This window comes from Myotis lucifugus, unplaced genomic scaffold (genome assembly GCF_000147115.1).
Source record: "Myotis lucifugus unplaced genomic scaffold, Myoluc2.0 scaffold_521, whole genome shotgun sequence".
Taxonomy (NCBI): Eukaryota; Metazoa; Chordata; class Mammalia; order Chiroptera; family Vespertilionidae; genus Myotis; species Myotis lucifugus.
The window spans coordinates 314,212-328,195 of NW_005871569.1; the positions used below are offsets into that span (position 1 = coordinate 314,212).

Here is a 13,984-nt window from a genome sequence, read left to right on the forward strand (position 1 = left end):
TTTTTTAAATTCTGGGATTTATTTACCTTCTATAATTGAAACTTTGTAGCCTTGAGTGGAGCTCAGAGCTGGCCAGGGCGGGCAGGAAGCTTGGCTTCCTCTATCGCCAGGGGCAACCCAAGCCTCCTGCTCGCTCCAGCTCCATGGCCACAGCTGGCTGAAAGCAGATATCCGGGGTTTATTTATCTTCTATAATTGAAACTTTGTTGCCTTGAGTGGAGCTCAGAGCCGGCCGCGGCAGGCGGGAAGCTTGGCTTCCTCCATCACTGGGGCAACCAAGCCTCCTGCTTGCTCCAGCTCCGTGGCTGCCAGCTGCCATCTTGGTTGGGTTAATTTGCATATAGCCGCTCTGATCGGCTGGTGGGCGTGGCTTAAGGCATAGCAAAGGTATGGTCAATTTGCATGTTTGTCTTTTATTAGTGTAGATAGAACTTGCTTAGACCTGCTTTCTGATTTAGCTAAACTTTCTCCAGCCCAGTGAAGCACCCCAACTTCTCTTTTAGGTAATTGTCAGCAACACAGCAGTAAATATCAACATGAAACAGATTATTATTGTAGATCAAACAGGAAGAACAAAGGGTAAAATATTTAACTGCAGCAGTGTCTGACTATATTCTGTGCAGCGAGAAAAACTGAAGTCATTTTCAAGGTCCACCATTTCTTCTTTTCAGTTGAGTCATTTCTAAACTTTCTAAATCTCCGTTTTCCGAATAATGAAAAGAAAATAGGATTCCCTCAAGTCTCCTATCTACCTACTCCAGGACTTCTGTGAAGATCAAATGAGATAAGGCATGGGAAAACACTTCACAGACATTTGGTTAAACTGTAAAATGTTTGCACCTGGCTATAAAGGAAGTCGTGTTCCTGGGCTTTAGAAACTCCAAGGCTAGTCACTAGGGAGAGGAAGCTGGGTGTTGCTACCTGATGTCTTTACCCGGCGCCCACAACGACTGTTTCTGGACTGGGCTGTGGGCCGCATTTTGTGCCATGGGGTCTTGGTAGTGATGGCTGCGATTTGGTGGGCTGTTGCTCCATGGTGGTGTGGTGGGGCCTGTGTCCCATTTGGGGGAAGCCGAGTGTTGGTTTGTTGGTGGCGCCAGGTCCCTGGTGCCATTTATTTTTAAGTGACCAGTGCACAAAATGGCAGCTCCTGCATTGAGCATCTGCACCTGGTGGTCAGTGCACATCACAGCTACTGGTTGGACGGATGGACACTTAGCCTTTTATATATATAGATACTATATATATGATATATAGAGATACTATATCTATCTGTCTATCTATCTATCTATCTATATGTATCTATATCTATATGAAGAAATAAAATATGTGCTCTTATCCATTAGGTATTTTGAAACATCTGAAAATAGTGATCAAAAACTTCACATGGCCTGGCTGATGTGGCTCAGTGGTTGAACTAGGTCACGGTTCAATTCCCAGTCAGGCACATGCCAAAGTTGTAGGCTAGATCCCTGGAGGGGGCGTGTGGGAGGTGGCCAATCAGTGATTCTCTCACTACCTAAAAATCACACCCACCACCTGCCATTTGCGTTTTACTTTCCAAGCCTACCTCTCCAATCTAAGGCTAAGAAGGAGTGGCCATTCTAGTCATTTTCTCTCATTAGCTCCATTTTGGTTTTCTTCCTTCTAAGCTTTAGATATGCTCTTTTCCTAGGTTCCCTCATTATTCAAATCCTTATTCTTTTTTAAGGTCCACTCTCAAGTGATCCTGCCAATAACCAAGCCCCAGACAGCCTTTCCCTCTAGGAGCACACAGCAGCCCGAACCAAGAGCTGCCTGCCAGCAACTGGCCCATCACCACATGTGCTCACGTCTTCCCCACCCGCATGCCCTCAACTCTACATGTCGGGGGACCTTGGACAGTGAGGCCTGAGTGTCCTGAGGGTGGGGGAGGAGGGGGCTCCTCACCCAGCCAGCACCGCCCCGGTGCAGTGAGACTGCACGTGAGAGCCGTTCGTATTGGTGGGAAGTGAGGATACTAAATGCTGCTAAGAAACAAACAAAGTGAAGCAAGACCCACAGCCCCAGCCCCCATGACTCTGCGAATGGGCAGCAACACCTTCCTTTATTCCTCCCCATGGCACAGGGACATTCAAGGTCAGCAGCACTCTCCTGCCCCAGCCTGCACGCAGACACGACGCAGGCCCCCCTCTCCCCAGCAGAGCTGCCACAGCCCTTCACATGGTCACCAGGTCAGCATGGAATCCACGGAAAAAGCAGCACTGCCAGAGCCCAGGGCCACAGCCCCTCAGGTGGACGAGAGGCAGTTGAGGAACGAGGAGACTCGGGACCACTGGCCACAGAAGTCTGGCTGGACGAACCCACGGTAACCAAGGTCACGTCACCTCTGCTGGTGCAGAGGGTCAGGCACAAGGCCACCTCATTTATATGAAGAAAAGCAAGCGGATGAGTCTTTCCAGAAAGGCAGCCAAGTGGCATCCTGGCCTGTGGAGCCCACCGGGGAGGGAAGGAAGGTCACTCTCGGGGGCGGTTGACCATGACTTCCCCCAGGGCCTCCAGCACCTCCCGCTTGTAGTCCTCAAAGTCGCCGTCGATCTGGCTGACACTCTGCTCCTCCACCACCCACAGCTGGCAGCTGGTTTCCGTGATGAGCCGGGCGTCGTGGCTGACGACGATCACAGCTGTGAAGGAAGGAGCAGCAATCAGTGCGTGAAAGAAGAGAGCCCGAGCGGAGGCCACCGCAGCTGGCCCCAGGGAAGAAGGGGAGCGCTCCAAGGGGACTCACCGCCCTTGTACTCGTTGATGGCCTCCCCCAGAGCGTCGATGGACTCGATGTCCAAGTTGTTGGTGGGCTCATCCTGTGGAGGAGGCATTCCTGGACTGAGCGGCAGAACTCCCGCCTGCAATGTGCCCGCCCCTGCAGTCCGGCTCACTCACCAAGATCAGGACATCGGGCTCCCGACAGGCCAGCTCCGCAAACACGACTCGGGCTTTCTGCCCCCCTACGGCAGACAGAAAGGAGACCATCACACCTCGGCCACCTCCCCTTCCTGCAGGTCACTCGGGTGTGTGTTGAAGCCCCCTAGCCTCGGGTCTCCTTCCCTCTGGTCTAGCTACAGCCTGGGCTGGGGTGCTGAGGCCTCCCCAGCCCCATGGCAGTACCGGAGAGTTTGCAGATCTGGATGGTGTGGGCATGGCTCTCGAGGCCGAAGCGGCCCAGGCACTTGCGGGCATCTTGGTAGGGCAGGTTGAAGGCCTGCTGCAGGTACTCAGTGGGCGTCTCCTCCATGTGCAGCTGCTCTGCATACTGCTGGTTGAAGAAGCCAATTTTCTGCCCCAAAGGAGAGGGAAGGGGTCAGGGAAGGTCCTGCTTCCTATATCGGACTCTCATTCCCTAATTCCCCAAGACGACTTACCAGCCGGTGGTTCTTTCTCATTTCCCCCCGAGTCTGCAAGCAAAGAGCAAGGGGTGAGACAGGAAGGAAAAAGGTGCTACAGGCCCACAGCCTGACTTTCTGAAGGGGAGACAAATATGAGCCTGGGACGGGGAACAGGCCGGTGCGAGCGGGAACACGGCCGTCCTCCCCAGGGTGACGAAGGCACACCAGACTCAGGCCAGGGGAATCGGCCACAGCTCAGGAGTGCCTCTTCCCTCCCAGTGGGTGCGCACACAGCCCCTTCTCAGGGCCCCAGGTCAGATAGGGGTTAAGGACAGGTCGGGAAGATCTGAGGGGAAAGGGCCCTTGCAACACTTTCCTGGAGGGAGGACAGATGCCACCACCCATCTGAAGTTCTATAGGGCAGTGCACTGCTGAAGTCCCAAGGGCAATACATTTAGGAAAACTAAATTCACAGAGACGCACGAAGAGGACGCTTGCTATAGTACTGTCCTCAGTGAAAGCTGGTCAAATCAATTCTGGGGCTGGGGATGCTGAGGAGGGCCTTCCCTCTGGTCTAGGTACAGTCTGGGGGCAGGATCTACGTAATTACTAGTAAAGAAAAATTCTTCATGTGTATTATCTGGAAACACCACTACAAGCCCACCTGTATGGCTCAGCTTGTTGGAGCACCATCCCATACACAAGGAGGTCACCAGTTTGATTCCCGGTCAGAGCACATGCTGGGTTGAGGACTTGATTGTGAGTGGGGGACATGCAGGAGGCAGCCCATAGATGTTGTGCTCTCACATTGATGTTTCTCTTTTCTCTCTCTCTCCCTCTCTCTAAAAATCAATAAACTATTCTTTTTTCTTTTTTAAAAAATATATTTTTATTGATTTCAGAGAAGTTGAGAGGGAGAGAGAGAGAGAAACATCAATGATGAGCCCTAGCTGGTTTGGCTCAGTGGATAGAGTATCAGTCTATGGACTGAAGGGTCCCAGGTTTGATTCTGGTCAAGGGCATATACCCAGGTTGCAGGCTTGATCCCTAGTAGGGGGTGTGCAGGAGGCAGCCAATCAGTGATTCTCTGTCATCATTGATGTTTCTATCTCTCCCTCCCTCTTCCTTTCTCTCTGAAATCAATACAAATATATTAAAAACTAGAGGCCAGGTGCACAAATTCGTGCATGGGTGGGGGGTCCCTTGGCCTGGGCGATCGAGGCCTATTGGGGGGCCAGCCGGCCAGGGAGAGGGACTGCGGGAGGTTGGCCTGTCACCGCCCCCTCCCCCAACTGGGGCCCGGGGGAAGGGGTCGAGGAAGGTTGGCCCGCTGGGGGGAGGGGCCATGGGAGTTTGGCCATGGGAGCGCACTGACCATCAGGGGGCAGCTCCTGCATTGAGAGTCTGCCCTCTGGTGGTCAGTGCACATCACAGCGACTGGTTATATGATCACTTAGGCTTTTATATATAGATAAAATAGATTATAAATATTAAAAAAAAAACACTAAGAAACATCAATGATGAAAGAGAATTACTGATCGGCTGCTTCCTGCACACCCCCTACTAGGGATCGAGCCTGCAACTTGGGCACGTGCCCTTGCCCGGAATCAAACCTGGGACCCCTCAGTCCGCAGGCCAATGCTCTATCCACTAAGCCAAACCAGCTAGGGCAATAAGCTATTCTTTAAAATATAAATAAATAACCTGGCTACAGAACAATTCATGTGATAGTCCATTTTCGTTAAAAAAAACAAACAACAACAACAAAAAAAACAACAAAAAGGGTATGCACATTTGCAAAGGTAAAAAGGAGAAAGCTATCTATCAAAGTTAACATTGATTATCTCTAGATTTCTCTTTGGCTCATGCCATTTGAATCATTCTGTAAGTAACGTATTTCCTGTTTAATCAAAGCACACGGGCTCCCAGCTCCAGCTCCCATCCTCCTGGCTCTCCTCCCTGAACGGATCTAAACCGCTCCCTGAAGCCCCGCAGGGACAGGAGCCCTCTGCAAGTTCTGTATTTCCCTCTGCCCTACAGGCTCCCAGCTCCAGCCTCGGGAACTGCTGCCCCACTCAGCGCTCCCACCGTCCTCCAAGGCGCTGCAGGACCCACCGGCGTCAGCTTGCCCGTCAGCAGCAGGAGCAGGGTGCTCTTCCCCACACCGTTAGGACCCACGATGCAGACTGCCGGAAGCAAGGTAGGTGGTCAAAGAGGCCTCACACCCTCTCCCTGTGGCCCCTGCTCTGCCTCCTCTGGCCACCCAACACCAACTCACTTCTTGAGTCCATGTCGATGCCAAAATCCAGGTTCTTAAAGAGTGGTTTCTGCCCCTCATAGCCAAACGTCACACCTGAGAGCCAGGAAAGGAAGCAGCTTCTTTTCTTTCCCGTTACCCTTCAGGGCCCTGTGTCCCGGCCCTGGAGGACGGGTGCCCGTGCTTCCACCCACGCTACTGGGCTCAGAGGCTCACCGTGCAGGCCCAGCACAGGAGGGCTGAGCGGCGGGGGGTTGGGGAAGGTGAAGCGCACAGTGTACTCCTTGGGGCGCTTCAGGAGCTCGGGGGCCTCCTGCGATTCCTCGTCCTGGTTTTTTCGTCGGCATTTCTGCTGCTTCCGAGTCAGGGCTTCCTTTGTTTGCTTTTCCTGCAGAGAAAGGGGAAAGGGAGAAACCCTCACCTGCACAGTGGCCCCTGAAATGCAGGTTGGTGTCCGAGTGTCTCTTTGTCCACTCTCCTGAGGAGAGCCCCCATCGCAGGAGACCCCGCGTGCTCACCGCCTGCTTGGTGGACTTGCCGCCCGCCTTCAGCTCCTTCAGCTTCTTCTCCTGCTTCTCATACTGCTTCAGCAGCTCCTTCTGCTTTTGCTGGTACATCTTCTTGAAGGTCACTGGGCAGAGCGGATGGACATCAGTGGGTGCCCCTCTCCCAGCAACCGAGGGGGTGATCAGGACTGAGGGCGATGGGACTGACGGGCGTCCATGCCCAGATTCTGAGGCCCAGCTCCTCACCATGGTGAGCCCACTTACTGTAATTGCCCCTGTAGTAGTGGAGCCGCTGGGCGTCAAGGTGGATGATGTCAGTGCAGACGTCATCCAGGAAGCCCTGGTCATGGGAGACGATGAGCAACGTCTTCCGCCAGCCCTGCAGGTAGCTGGGTTTTAGAGCAGAGTGTGGAAAGGTCACAATGGTCACGTTAGGGTTCAGGTGGGCAGCAGACAGGTGGGGGCTAGGGAGGGAGGGCCGGCTGGACCAAGCACCAAGGGCAGATGGGGAGAGCTAGAGAAGGAGGCAGCATGGCACTGCCGGTGCCGAGGCCGAAGGCCAGGGCGATGGACGCACTTGTTGAGCCAGATGACAGCATTGAGGTCCAGGTGGTTGGTGGGCTCGTCCAGCAGCAGCAGCGTGGGCTCCATGAACAGCGCCCTGGAGGGGGGCAGCCAAGGGCAGGGTCAGAGCGGGAGACCTTGCTCAGAGGACCCCAGAGCAGCCCCAGTAGGTGGAGCCCGAGACCATGAACTTCCTTCCCAATCTCTCCTCAGAGGAGCTCCTGTGCAGAAGACATCAATAATGTCCCCCAGGGAGAGACATGAGGAGCCTGGGGCCCAACACCACCAAGGAGGGGAGAGCAGTCAGCCTTGAACCTCCCTGCTGGCCTTGGCAGGATGGGAAGAAGGGAAAGGGCCTGGTGTTTGAGGCTGAAGGGAGGGCAGTAGGTGGGCAGCCCCCACCTGGCCAGGGAGACACGCATGCGCCAGCCTCCCGAGAACTTCTGTGTGGGCCGATTCTGCATTTCAGGATCGAACCCCAGACCAGCCAGGATCCGCCGGGCTTTGGCCTCTGCCGCTGCCGCGCCAGTAGCCCTCAGTTCCTCATACACCTGGGAGAGGGAGAAGAGGTCACAGGCCGAGGTCACAGGAACCCTGAGGGCTCAGCCTGTGAGCCTGCCGAGTCCTCTACCTTCTCCAGCCGCTCAGCTGCTGTGTCGTCGCCCTGCTCCAGCTGCGCCTGAAGCTGTCGCTCCTCCTCCAGCAGCTTTAATCGCTTGGTGTCGGCTCGAAGAACAGCCTGCACTGCGGGTGTTTCATCCGCTACCACCTCTGGGGGTGGGGAGGACAGTCAGGCCACCCCGGGGTCAGGGTCCTAGGCCCCTGCCCTTCAGCACTATTTCTGGTTTGCCTGCCCCTGCCCAGCTCTATGTGCCTGTTCCGAATGAAACACCCTGCGTCCCACACTTCTCCCCCCGCTGTAGCATCACTTCCCAGGCTCCCCACATGACTTTTCCAAGCCCCTTTCATAACGGCTCCTCTCCCAGCGCCCCGGAGCCCCACAGCCTCACCCTGCTCACAGAGCAGCACATCGATGTTGGGGGGGATGCTCAAGGCTCGGTTGGCAATGTGCTTGAGGAGAGTGGTCTTGCCCTTGCTGGGGATGAGAAATCAGGACCAGGCTGCACTGAGAAATCCTTCTCTTCCTTCCAGCCTCGCCCCCTCTACCCCCCAGCCCCTCCTCTCCTCACCCGTTGGGCCCCACCAGCCCATAGCGGCGGCCGGCCACTATGTACAGGTCTGCATTGACGAACAGCTCCTTGCCGTGGGCAGAGATGCTGAACTTCTCTAGCTGCGGCCACCAGGGAAGCGGTGCAGAGGGAAGGAATGGGCACAATGAGGCTCTCCCCCCAGCTGGTGACTACAGCCTCTCCCTGCAGGGGGACCCCTGGCAAGTCGAGGCCTCCAGCACAGCCCCTCCTACCTTGCAGGGCCTCTCCCTGTCCACTGCCTCTAACAGCTCGTGCACACCCTATGCGTCCAGCCTGTCCCACAACTTCCCTCCAAGGGTGGGCCCTCTACTTCTACTGATTTTTCTATCTTCTCGCTCAAGATGCAGAACTCCAGGTGTGGAAACCGCCTCCAAGCATTCCCACTGTGGACGAGCCGCGCAAACCCACGCACACACCCACGTCCCTGGCTGCTGGGCCAGGCCGCAGAGAACAGGCACTTCCCTGCGCTCGGGGAAAGACACCCTCACCTTGATGTCAGACGCATTCTCTAGCATGGCCTGGCGAGAGGACACCTCTGCTTGCGACACGGAGAAGTCATTCTCAGCAGCATTGGCGGCCTTTAACGACGCCACCTGGCGCTCATACTCCATCTGAGGAGGAGGGGCAACCACTGTCGCCAGCTCAGCTCCGCCACCACGATCCCACCCACGTCCCCAGACACCCCCAGAGCCACCACTCTCCTCACTCTGCTGGTTCTACCTGAGGCAGCACTCAAAGCTCTCCTTCCTGTCCCCACGTTCACAGGTCCTCTAGCTGAAGCTTAAAAATATCAAATGTTCCTACCTTTTTCCACTAGGAATCCAAGGACTTACCTGTTTCTTCAGCTTTTTCTTCTCTTTTTTGCTAAGGTGGGCATAGGGATCATTGGCCTTAGACTCCCCTTCTTCCTCCTCTCCTTCCTCCTCGGAATCCTGTGAGAACCAGGAAGTGGTAAAAAACCAGGGCCCCTTCTAGAGCTCACCTACGCCGTCTCCGTCAGTTCTTCCCCTCTGCGGATACTGTGGTGGCCCTCTCGCACCCACCCGGTCTCCTTCGTCCATTTCTGCCACCACGAATGGGACCCGGCACCAGCGGAGGACCCAGGAAACTGCCTGTGCTCCTGCGCCCAGAACTGCCAACACCACGTGACTGGGGTCCCTCTCCTCACGCACCAGGTGTTACTGGAACGCACACAGTGACATGCAGAGAAGGGGTCCGGAAGCCCTAGCCACAGGTGCTAAGGGTGCAGCAAGCCAGGACGGGAGGCACGGGGCACACAGGGACTGCGGGGACCATGGACTCCTGCGTCCCATGCGGATGAGGTAACTGAGAACCGAGGAGGGAAGATGTACTCAAGGCCACACACACAGACCGTCTGAATCCAGTGCCAGGTCTCTTCCTCTCTGGATCAGGGGCTGCAATCTGTGGCCCATGGGCCCAATCAGACCTGAGGCCTGTTTTTATATGGCCCTGAGGTAAGCATGGTTTAGCCCAGCCGGTGTGGCTCAGTGGTTGAGTGTTGACCTATGAACCAGGTCACCAGTTCAATTCCTGGTCAGGCACATGCCCGGCTTGAGGGCTCAGTCCCGGTGGGAACTGTGCAGGGGCAGGGTGGGAGCTGATCAATGTCTCTCTCTCTTCCTATCACTCTGAAAATCAATAAAAATGTATTTTAAAAAAAGAATGGCTTTTACATATTCAAAAATACTTTTACATATCTGTTTTTTAAAAAAAGGAGGAACCCGAGACTAGTCCCATCCTGACAGCTGCTGTCCTGGCGTGCTAGAGTTCTCGGGAAGAACCTGCGGGTCTCGGTTCACTGGCGAGGGCAGTAAGTGCCCAGATCAGAAACACAGGCTTCCCAGCTCCTAGATAGAATGGGCTGTCTGTCATCTTTCCTCATACTCATTAGGGAGCTGGTACCTGCCATAGTGTGTTATAACCCTTTTCTCTCTTCTAAAATAAGAAAAAAAGAAAAAGAAATAAAAAAAAGAGGAAGAAGAATATACATCAGAGATTGTATGTGGCCTGCAAAGCCAGAAATATTGCTATGTGCCAACTCCTTTACAGAAGTCTGCCCACTCCCGCAGGGTGTAGTGCCAGCACCCAGACCCCGGCCGCCTCCACAAGAGAACACACACCTGCTCTGCCTTCTTGGCCTTCTCCTTCCCTTGCTTAGATGGCTCTTTTTCTTTTGTTAGTGTTTCTTCTCCATCCTCTTCACCTTCATTGTCCAGAACGGAAAATTTATTCTGAGGCTAGCAGAGAAGAGACAGGCTGATGAAATGCTCCAAGTCTTGAGACCAGCACCTTCTCCTGCTGACTTCCTCCCTCACCTTGGCTTTCCCTGTTGACTTCTCTTCCTTTCCCCTGGTGCCCTTGAGTCCTGGTTGTTCCTCAGATACAGCCTGGAGAGGACATGGAGATGAGACAGACAGACAGACACACACACACACGCTGATTTGCTACCTTGTTGCTTAACAAGCATTTCTCGGGATCTAGGATGAGGAGTTCACTGCGCTGAGTGGGACTAGGGAGAAAGTGAGACCCAGAACAGCCCCCGCCTCCAATGGGAGATTAGAGAGTAAAGAGAAAACGAGAGCATTGGCCTGTGAGCCAGGAGCGAGCCACAGGGGCGGTGGCAGCCGCGCTGGAGGGCTTCCTCAAGGGCACACGCGAGAGGTGATGGAGGGGCTGGAGGAGAGTCCGGGGAAGACGGAGTACACGGCACAGAGCAAAGGCTACACAGTCGGCTGGAAGCCAAGTGCGGTCAGGCCCTTCTGAAAGGTACGCACACGGAAGACTCCCAAATGGAAGAGCAAAGACTTGAAGGCCTTTGTTTCAGGTCTTGACTTTGAAAGCAACAGAATCACTGTAGACTTCCAAGTTATAAAAAGAGTATTTTAAAAAGCTGAATTTGATAGTTTAAGCAAGACAGACTAGAAGAGCTAGCCCAGGAGCAGGAAATCAAGCCAGCGAATTGGCCCACCACGGCCAGAAGGTGCTGCGTGGGGTGGGCGCACCCGGCAGGGCCATCACTTTCACCTTATTGATCCGATTTTTCTCCGGCTTGGCAGGCTTAGGAGGGTGTTTTTCTTCCTCCTCCTCTTCCTCACTCTGATCCTGAATCAGGGCTGCAAAAGCATTGCCTCCCTGGGAATGAAAGGGCAGAGAAGTCAGTGGATGACCAAGACTGCGCACCCGAGGCGTTGACCATGCGATGGCTCACCTTGGTTTCCTTCCCTCCTCGGGATTTCAGGGCAGGTACTGAAATGACAAACAAGATCAGGCAGGAAAGAGAATGATGACTCTGGCTCTTCACTCTAAAACAACTCATAGATGAAGAGATGAGGCACACCCTCACCCTGGCTCAGGGCTGCGGGCCCCACTCCCATCATTACCCTCTCCCTCCTCGTCACTGGCGGGCACCGAGAGCTTCTGCAGACGCTCCAGCAGTTCCTTCTCCTCGCCATCATCGTCCACATCCTTCTTCCTCCGGCCTTTTCGGGTGTCTCGTTTTTTTTTTTGCTGCTGAAAGCAGAGAGTGAGAAGAGTCTGAGGCGCAGGTCCCTATCGTCCCTCTGCCTCAGAGTCCCATCACCGGCTGCACCCACGTGGCGAGGCCTGGTGGGCCCCAACACTTGTACCTGCTGCTGCTGCTGCTGCTGCTGCTCCTTCTCCTTGCGCACTTTCTCTTCTTCCCCAGCCTGTTTATCTTCTACTGCCAGCTCTTCAAAGAACTAGCAAGAGTTCAGGTACAGGTCAGCATGGCTCAGATGACCCAGCCCTCCCTCCCACCCACGCCTGCTTCCTCTCTCGACAAGCTTTCTCCCCAGACCTCCCAATACCTTCACATGGAAACACTTGATCAAGTTCATCCTCAACCCCATCTCCTCACCGTCTTTTTGTTCTTCTTGTCCTTCTTCCCTTTCTTCACCACTCTGTCTAGGAGGTGAAGCAGACATAGTGAATGCTCCCCTGCAAAGCCCTCAGATGGCCTTGACCCCATTTCACTGTGTTTCTAGCTCACTTATCATTCTCTACACATGTGCACTGTCCCACGCCACAGACACAGGCGGCTGCTCTAGGGCGGCATCGGGAGGGAGAAAGCAGAATTCGGAGGGTGAAGGTAGAGATGGGAAGGGAGACAGAGCAGTTCCAAATGACTCCTATATTTGTAGCTAGCAAAACTGGGCTCCTAGTGCCACTCATTAACTTGAGGTTTAATGAAAGAGAAGGTCCCCTCTTCCCACCCCTGCCACCCAAGGCAGAACAAAGAGCCATGAATTCAACTGGGATATGGTGTCTGTGAGACGTGCAGCCACACAGAGATGGTTCTCGAAGGAAATGAACTCCGAGCATTCTAGCCCAAATCACACTGTGTTACACTCAGCAGTCTTTCATCACAGCCACCTGCGGTGCTCCCAGGGCACAAAGGGGGAAGTCAATAAAAGTTTACTGACCGAACGGCTTCCAGTCTTCCCTTCTGTCCATCCCGGTTCCCCTGAAGGCAGTGAACTATGTCTACCCCCCGATTCCCTTCCACCATCAGACCAGAAGGCAACCAGCCAGCAGCTTCATGATTTCTCTTCATGTCTAGGTCTGTCCACCATCATATTCCCTCCAAACCATCCCCTCCTATCCAAAAGCACTCCTGTAATCACTTAGCTTTAAAAAAAAAAAAAAAAAAAAAAAAAAAAAAAAAAAAAAAAAAAAGGCCACCAAAACAAACAAAAAAAAAACGAATGGCTTTCTGCTATAACAGTAAGTACTGCTCAGACCAGAAGTCCATGTGACCCACAGCAATTATTTACCTAGGAAAATTTTAGTGTGCATCTACTACGCCTAAAACTGGTGATTGATGAGGACAATCCCTTCCGACTAAAAGGGCCCTATCCCACCTTCTCTGCTATAGCTGTTTCCCTATGTTCTGGACAGTGGCTTCTCCTGGCTCCTTGATTTAGCCCCAGGCATGGAAGTCCTCCATCCAGAACACATTTCACAATCTGGCCTCTGCACTGGGTGACTAGTGTGATGGAGTTGCAAAGATGCGCAGGAGAAATAATGAAAGGCTTTATATGCTACTAGAGGCCCGGTGCACAAATTTGTGCACCAGTGGGGCCCCTCGGCCTGGCCTGCGGGATCAGGCCAAAACCGGCTCTCCTACCAAAACAGGCTCTCTGACATCCCCTGAGGGGTCCTGGATTGCGAGAGGGCGCAGGCCAGGCTGAGGGACCCCACTGGTGCACGATCAGGGCTGGGGAGGAACACAGGAGGTTGCCAGCCGGGGAGGGACCGTGGGAGGGCTCCAGGGCTTGTCTGGCCCATCTCACTCAGTCCCGTTTGGCCAGACCCCAGCAGCAAGCTCACCTACTGGTCGGAGCATCTTTCCCCTGGTGGTCAGTGCACATCATAGCGAGCGGTTGAGCAGCCTTAGCATATCATTATCATATTACGCTTTGATTGGTTGAACAGACAACCGGACACTTAGCATATTAGGCTTTTATTATATAGGATTCCAAGGAGCCTAATCCTAAAGATATGATGAAGGAGGATCCATTGAGGTACACGAGAAGGAAAGACATGATCAGCTCACTTTGGCAGTATCTAGGAGTGACAAATCCCAGATGCTATTTTCTCCCCAAGGACTAACCCAACAGTCCCACCTCTCCTTTTAAATCTCTTGTAAACATCACTCTGACCCTCCTGGCTACAGGGAGAGGAAAAGCCTTGCACAGGTTCAATGGTGAGAAAGTATACATCACCAAGGACAGAATAAGGCTAAGTGTGGCTAAAGCTGTTATCTTCCCTCTCTCTGCCTAGAGGCTCCTCCCCTTTACACATCACTCAAATGCTCCTCTTCCAATCACTGTTTTCTATCCTGTCTTCTGAAAAGCACAGTCCATACCACTTCCTTGTCTCCCATTCCTTTTCAAACACTGCAATCTGCTTTGGATATCACCTCCGAATGAGACTTCTGACAAAGCTGCTACTGTCTCCTTAATTGCTCAACCCCAAAAGTACATTTTTAGTCCGGATTTGCTTGACTTCTTCTGCAACATTCCATGCTACCTACCTTTTACT

At 53.6% G+C, this 13,984-nt stretch overlaps 1 protein-coding gene and 1 pseudogene across 13 annotated transcripts in view; one reads left to right on the forward strand and one right to left on the reverse strand.

Moving 5' to 3' along the window:
- Nucleotides 1-2,055: 2,055 nt before the first annotated feature.
- Nucleotides 2,056-13,984, reverse strand: part of ABCF1 (ATP binding cassette subfamily F member 1) — a 14,961-nt gene continuing 3,032 nt past the window's right edge. Inside the window, exons 2-26 of one of the 13 annotated variants that reach the window (XM_023745158.1) lie at nt 11,799-11,841; nt 11,548-11,640; nt 11,302-11,428; nt 11,130-11,167; nt 10,946-11,053; nt 10,237-10,308; nt 10,042-10,158; nt 9,824-9,856; nt 8,734-8,832; nt 8,389-8,511; nt 7,880-7,980; nt 7,700-7,785; nt 7,321-7,460; nt 7,092-7,240; nt 6,703-6,786; nt 6,390-6,514; nt 6,138-6,250; nt 5,836-6,007; nt 5,641-5,715; nt 5,478-5,548; nt 3,399-3,431; nt 3,145-3,313; nt 2,920-2,984; nt 2,768-2,840; nt 2,056-2,663 (exon numbers count right to left, since the gene is read on the reverse strand). In XM_023745158.1, coding sequence (XP_023600926.1) covers nt 2,497-2,663; nt 2,768-2,840; nt 2,920-2,984; nt 3,145-3,313; nt 3,399-3,431; nt 5,478-5,548; nt 5,641-5,715; nt 5,836-6,007; nt 6,138-6,250; nt 6,390-6,514; nt 6,703-6,786; nt 7,092-7,240; nt 7,321-7,460; nt 7,700-7,785; nt 7,880-7,980; nt 8,389-8,511; nt 8,734-8,832; nt 9,824-9,856; nt 10,042-10,158; nt 10,237-10,308; nt 10,946-11,053; nt 11,130-11,167; nt 11,302-11,428; nt 11,548-11,640; nt 11,799-11,841 — 2,476 coding nt within the window. In that variant the 3' untranslated portion in view covers nt 2,056-2,496. Of the gene's footprint in view, nt 2,664-2,767; nt 2,841-2,919; nt 2,985-3,144; nt 3,314-3,398; nt 3,432-3,847; nt 3,972-5,477; nt 5,549-5,640; nt 5,716-5,835; nt 6,008-6,137; nt 6,251-6,389; nt 6,515-6,702; nt 6,787-7,091; nt 7,241-7,320; nt 7,461-7,699; nt 7,786-7,879; nt 7,981-8,388; nt 8,512-8,733; nt 8,833-9,823; nt 9,857-10,041; nt 10,159-10,236; nt 10,309-10,945; nt 11,054-11,129; nt 11,168-11,301; nt 11,435-11,547; nt 11,641-11,748; nt 11,846-13,984 lie in introns of those variants that run through there. The other 12 variants (XM_023745157.1, XM_023745156.1, XM_023745154.1 and 9 more) reach the window with 12 other exon arrangements.
- On the forward strand, nt 9,642-9,756 carry LOC111823505 (annotated as a pseudogene).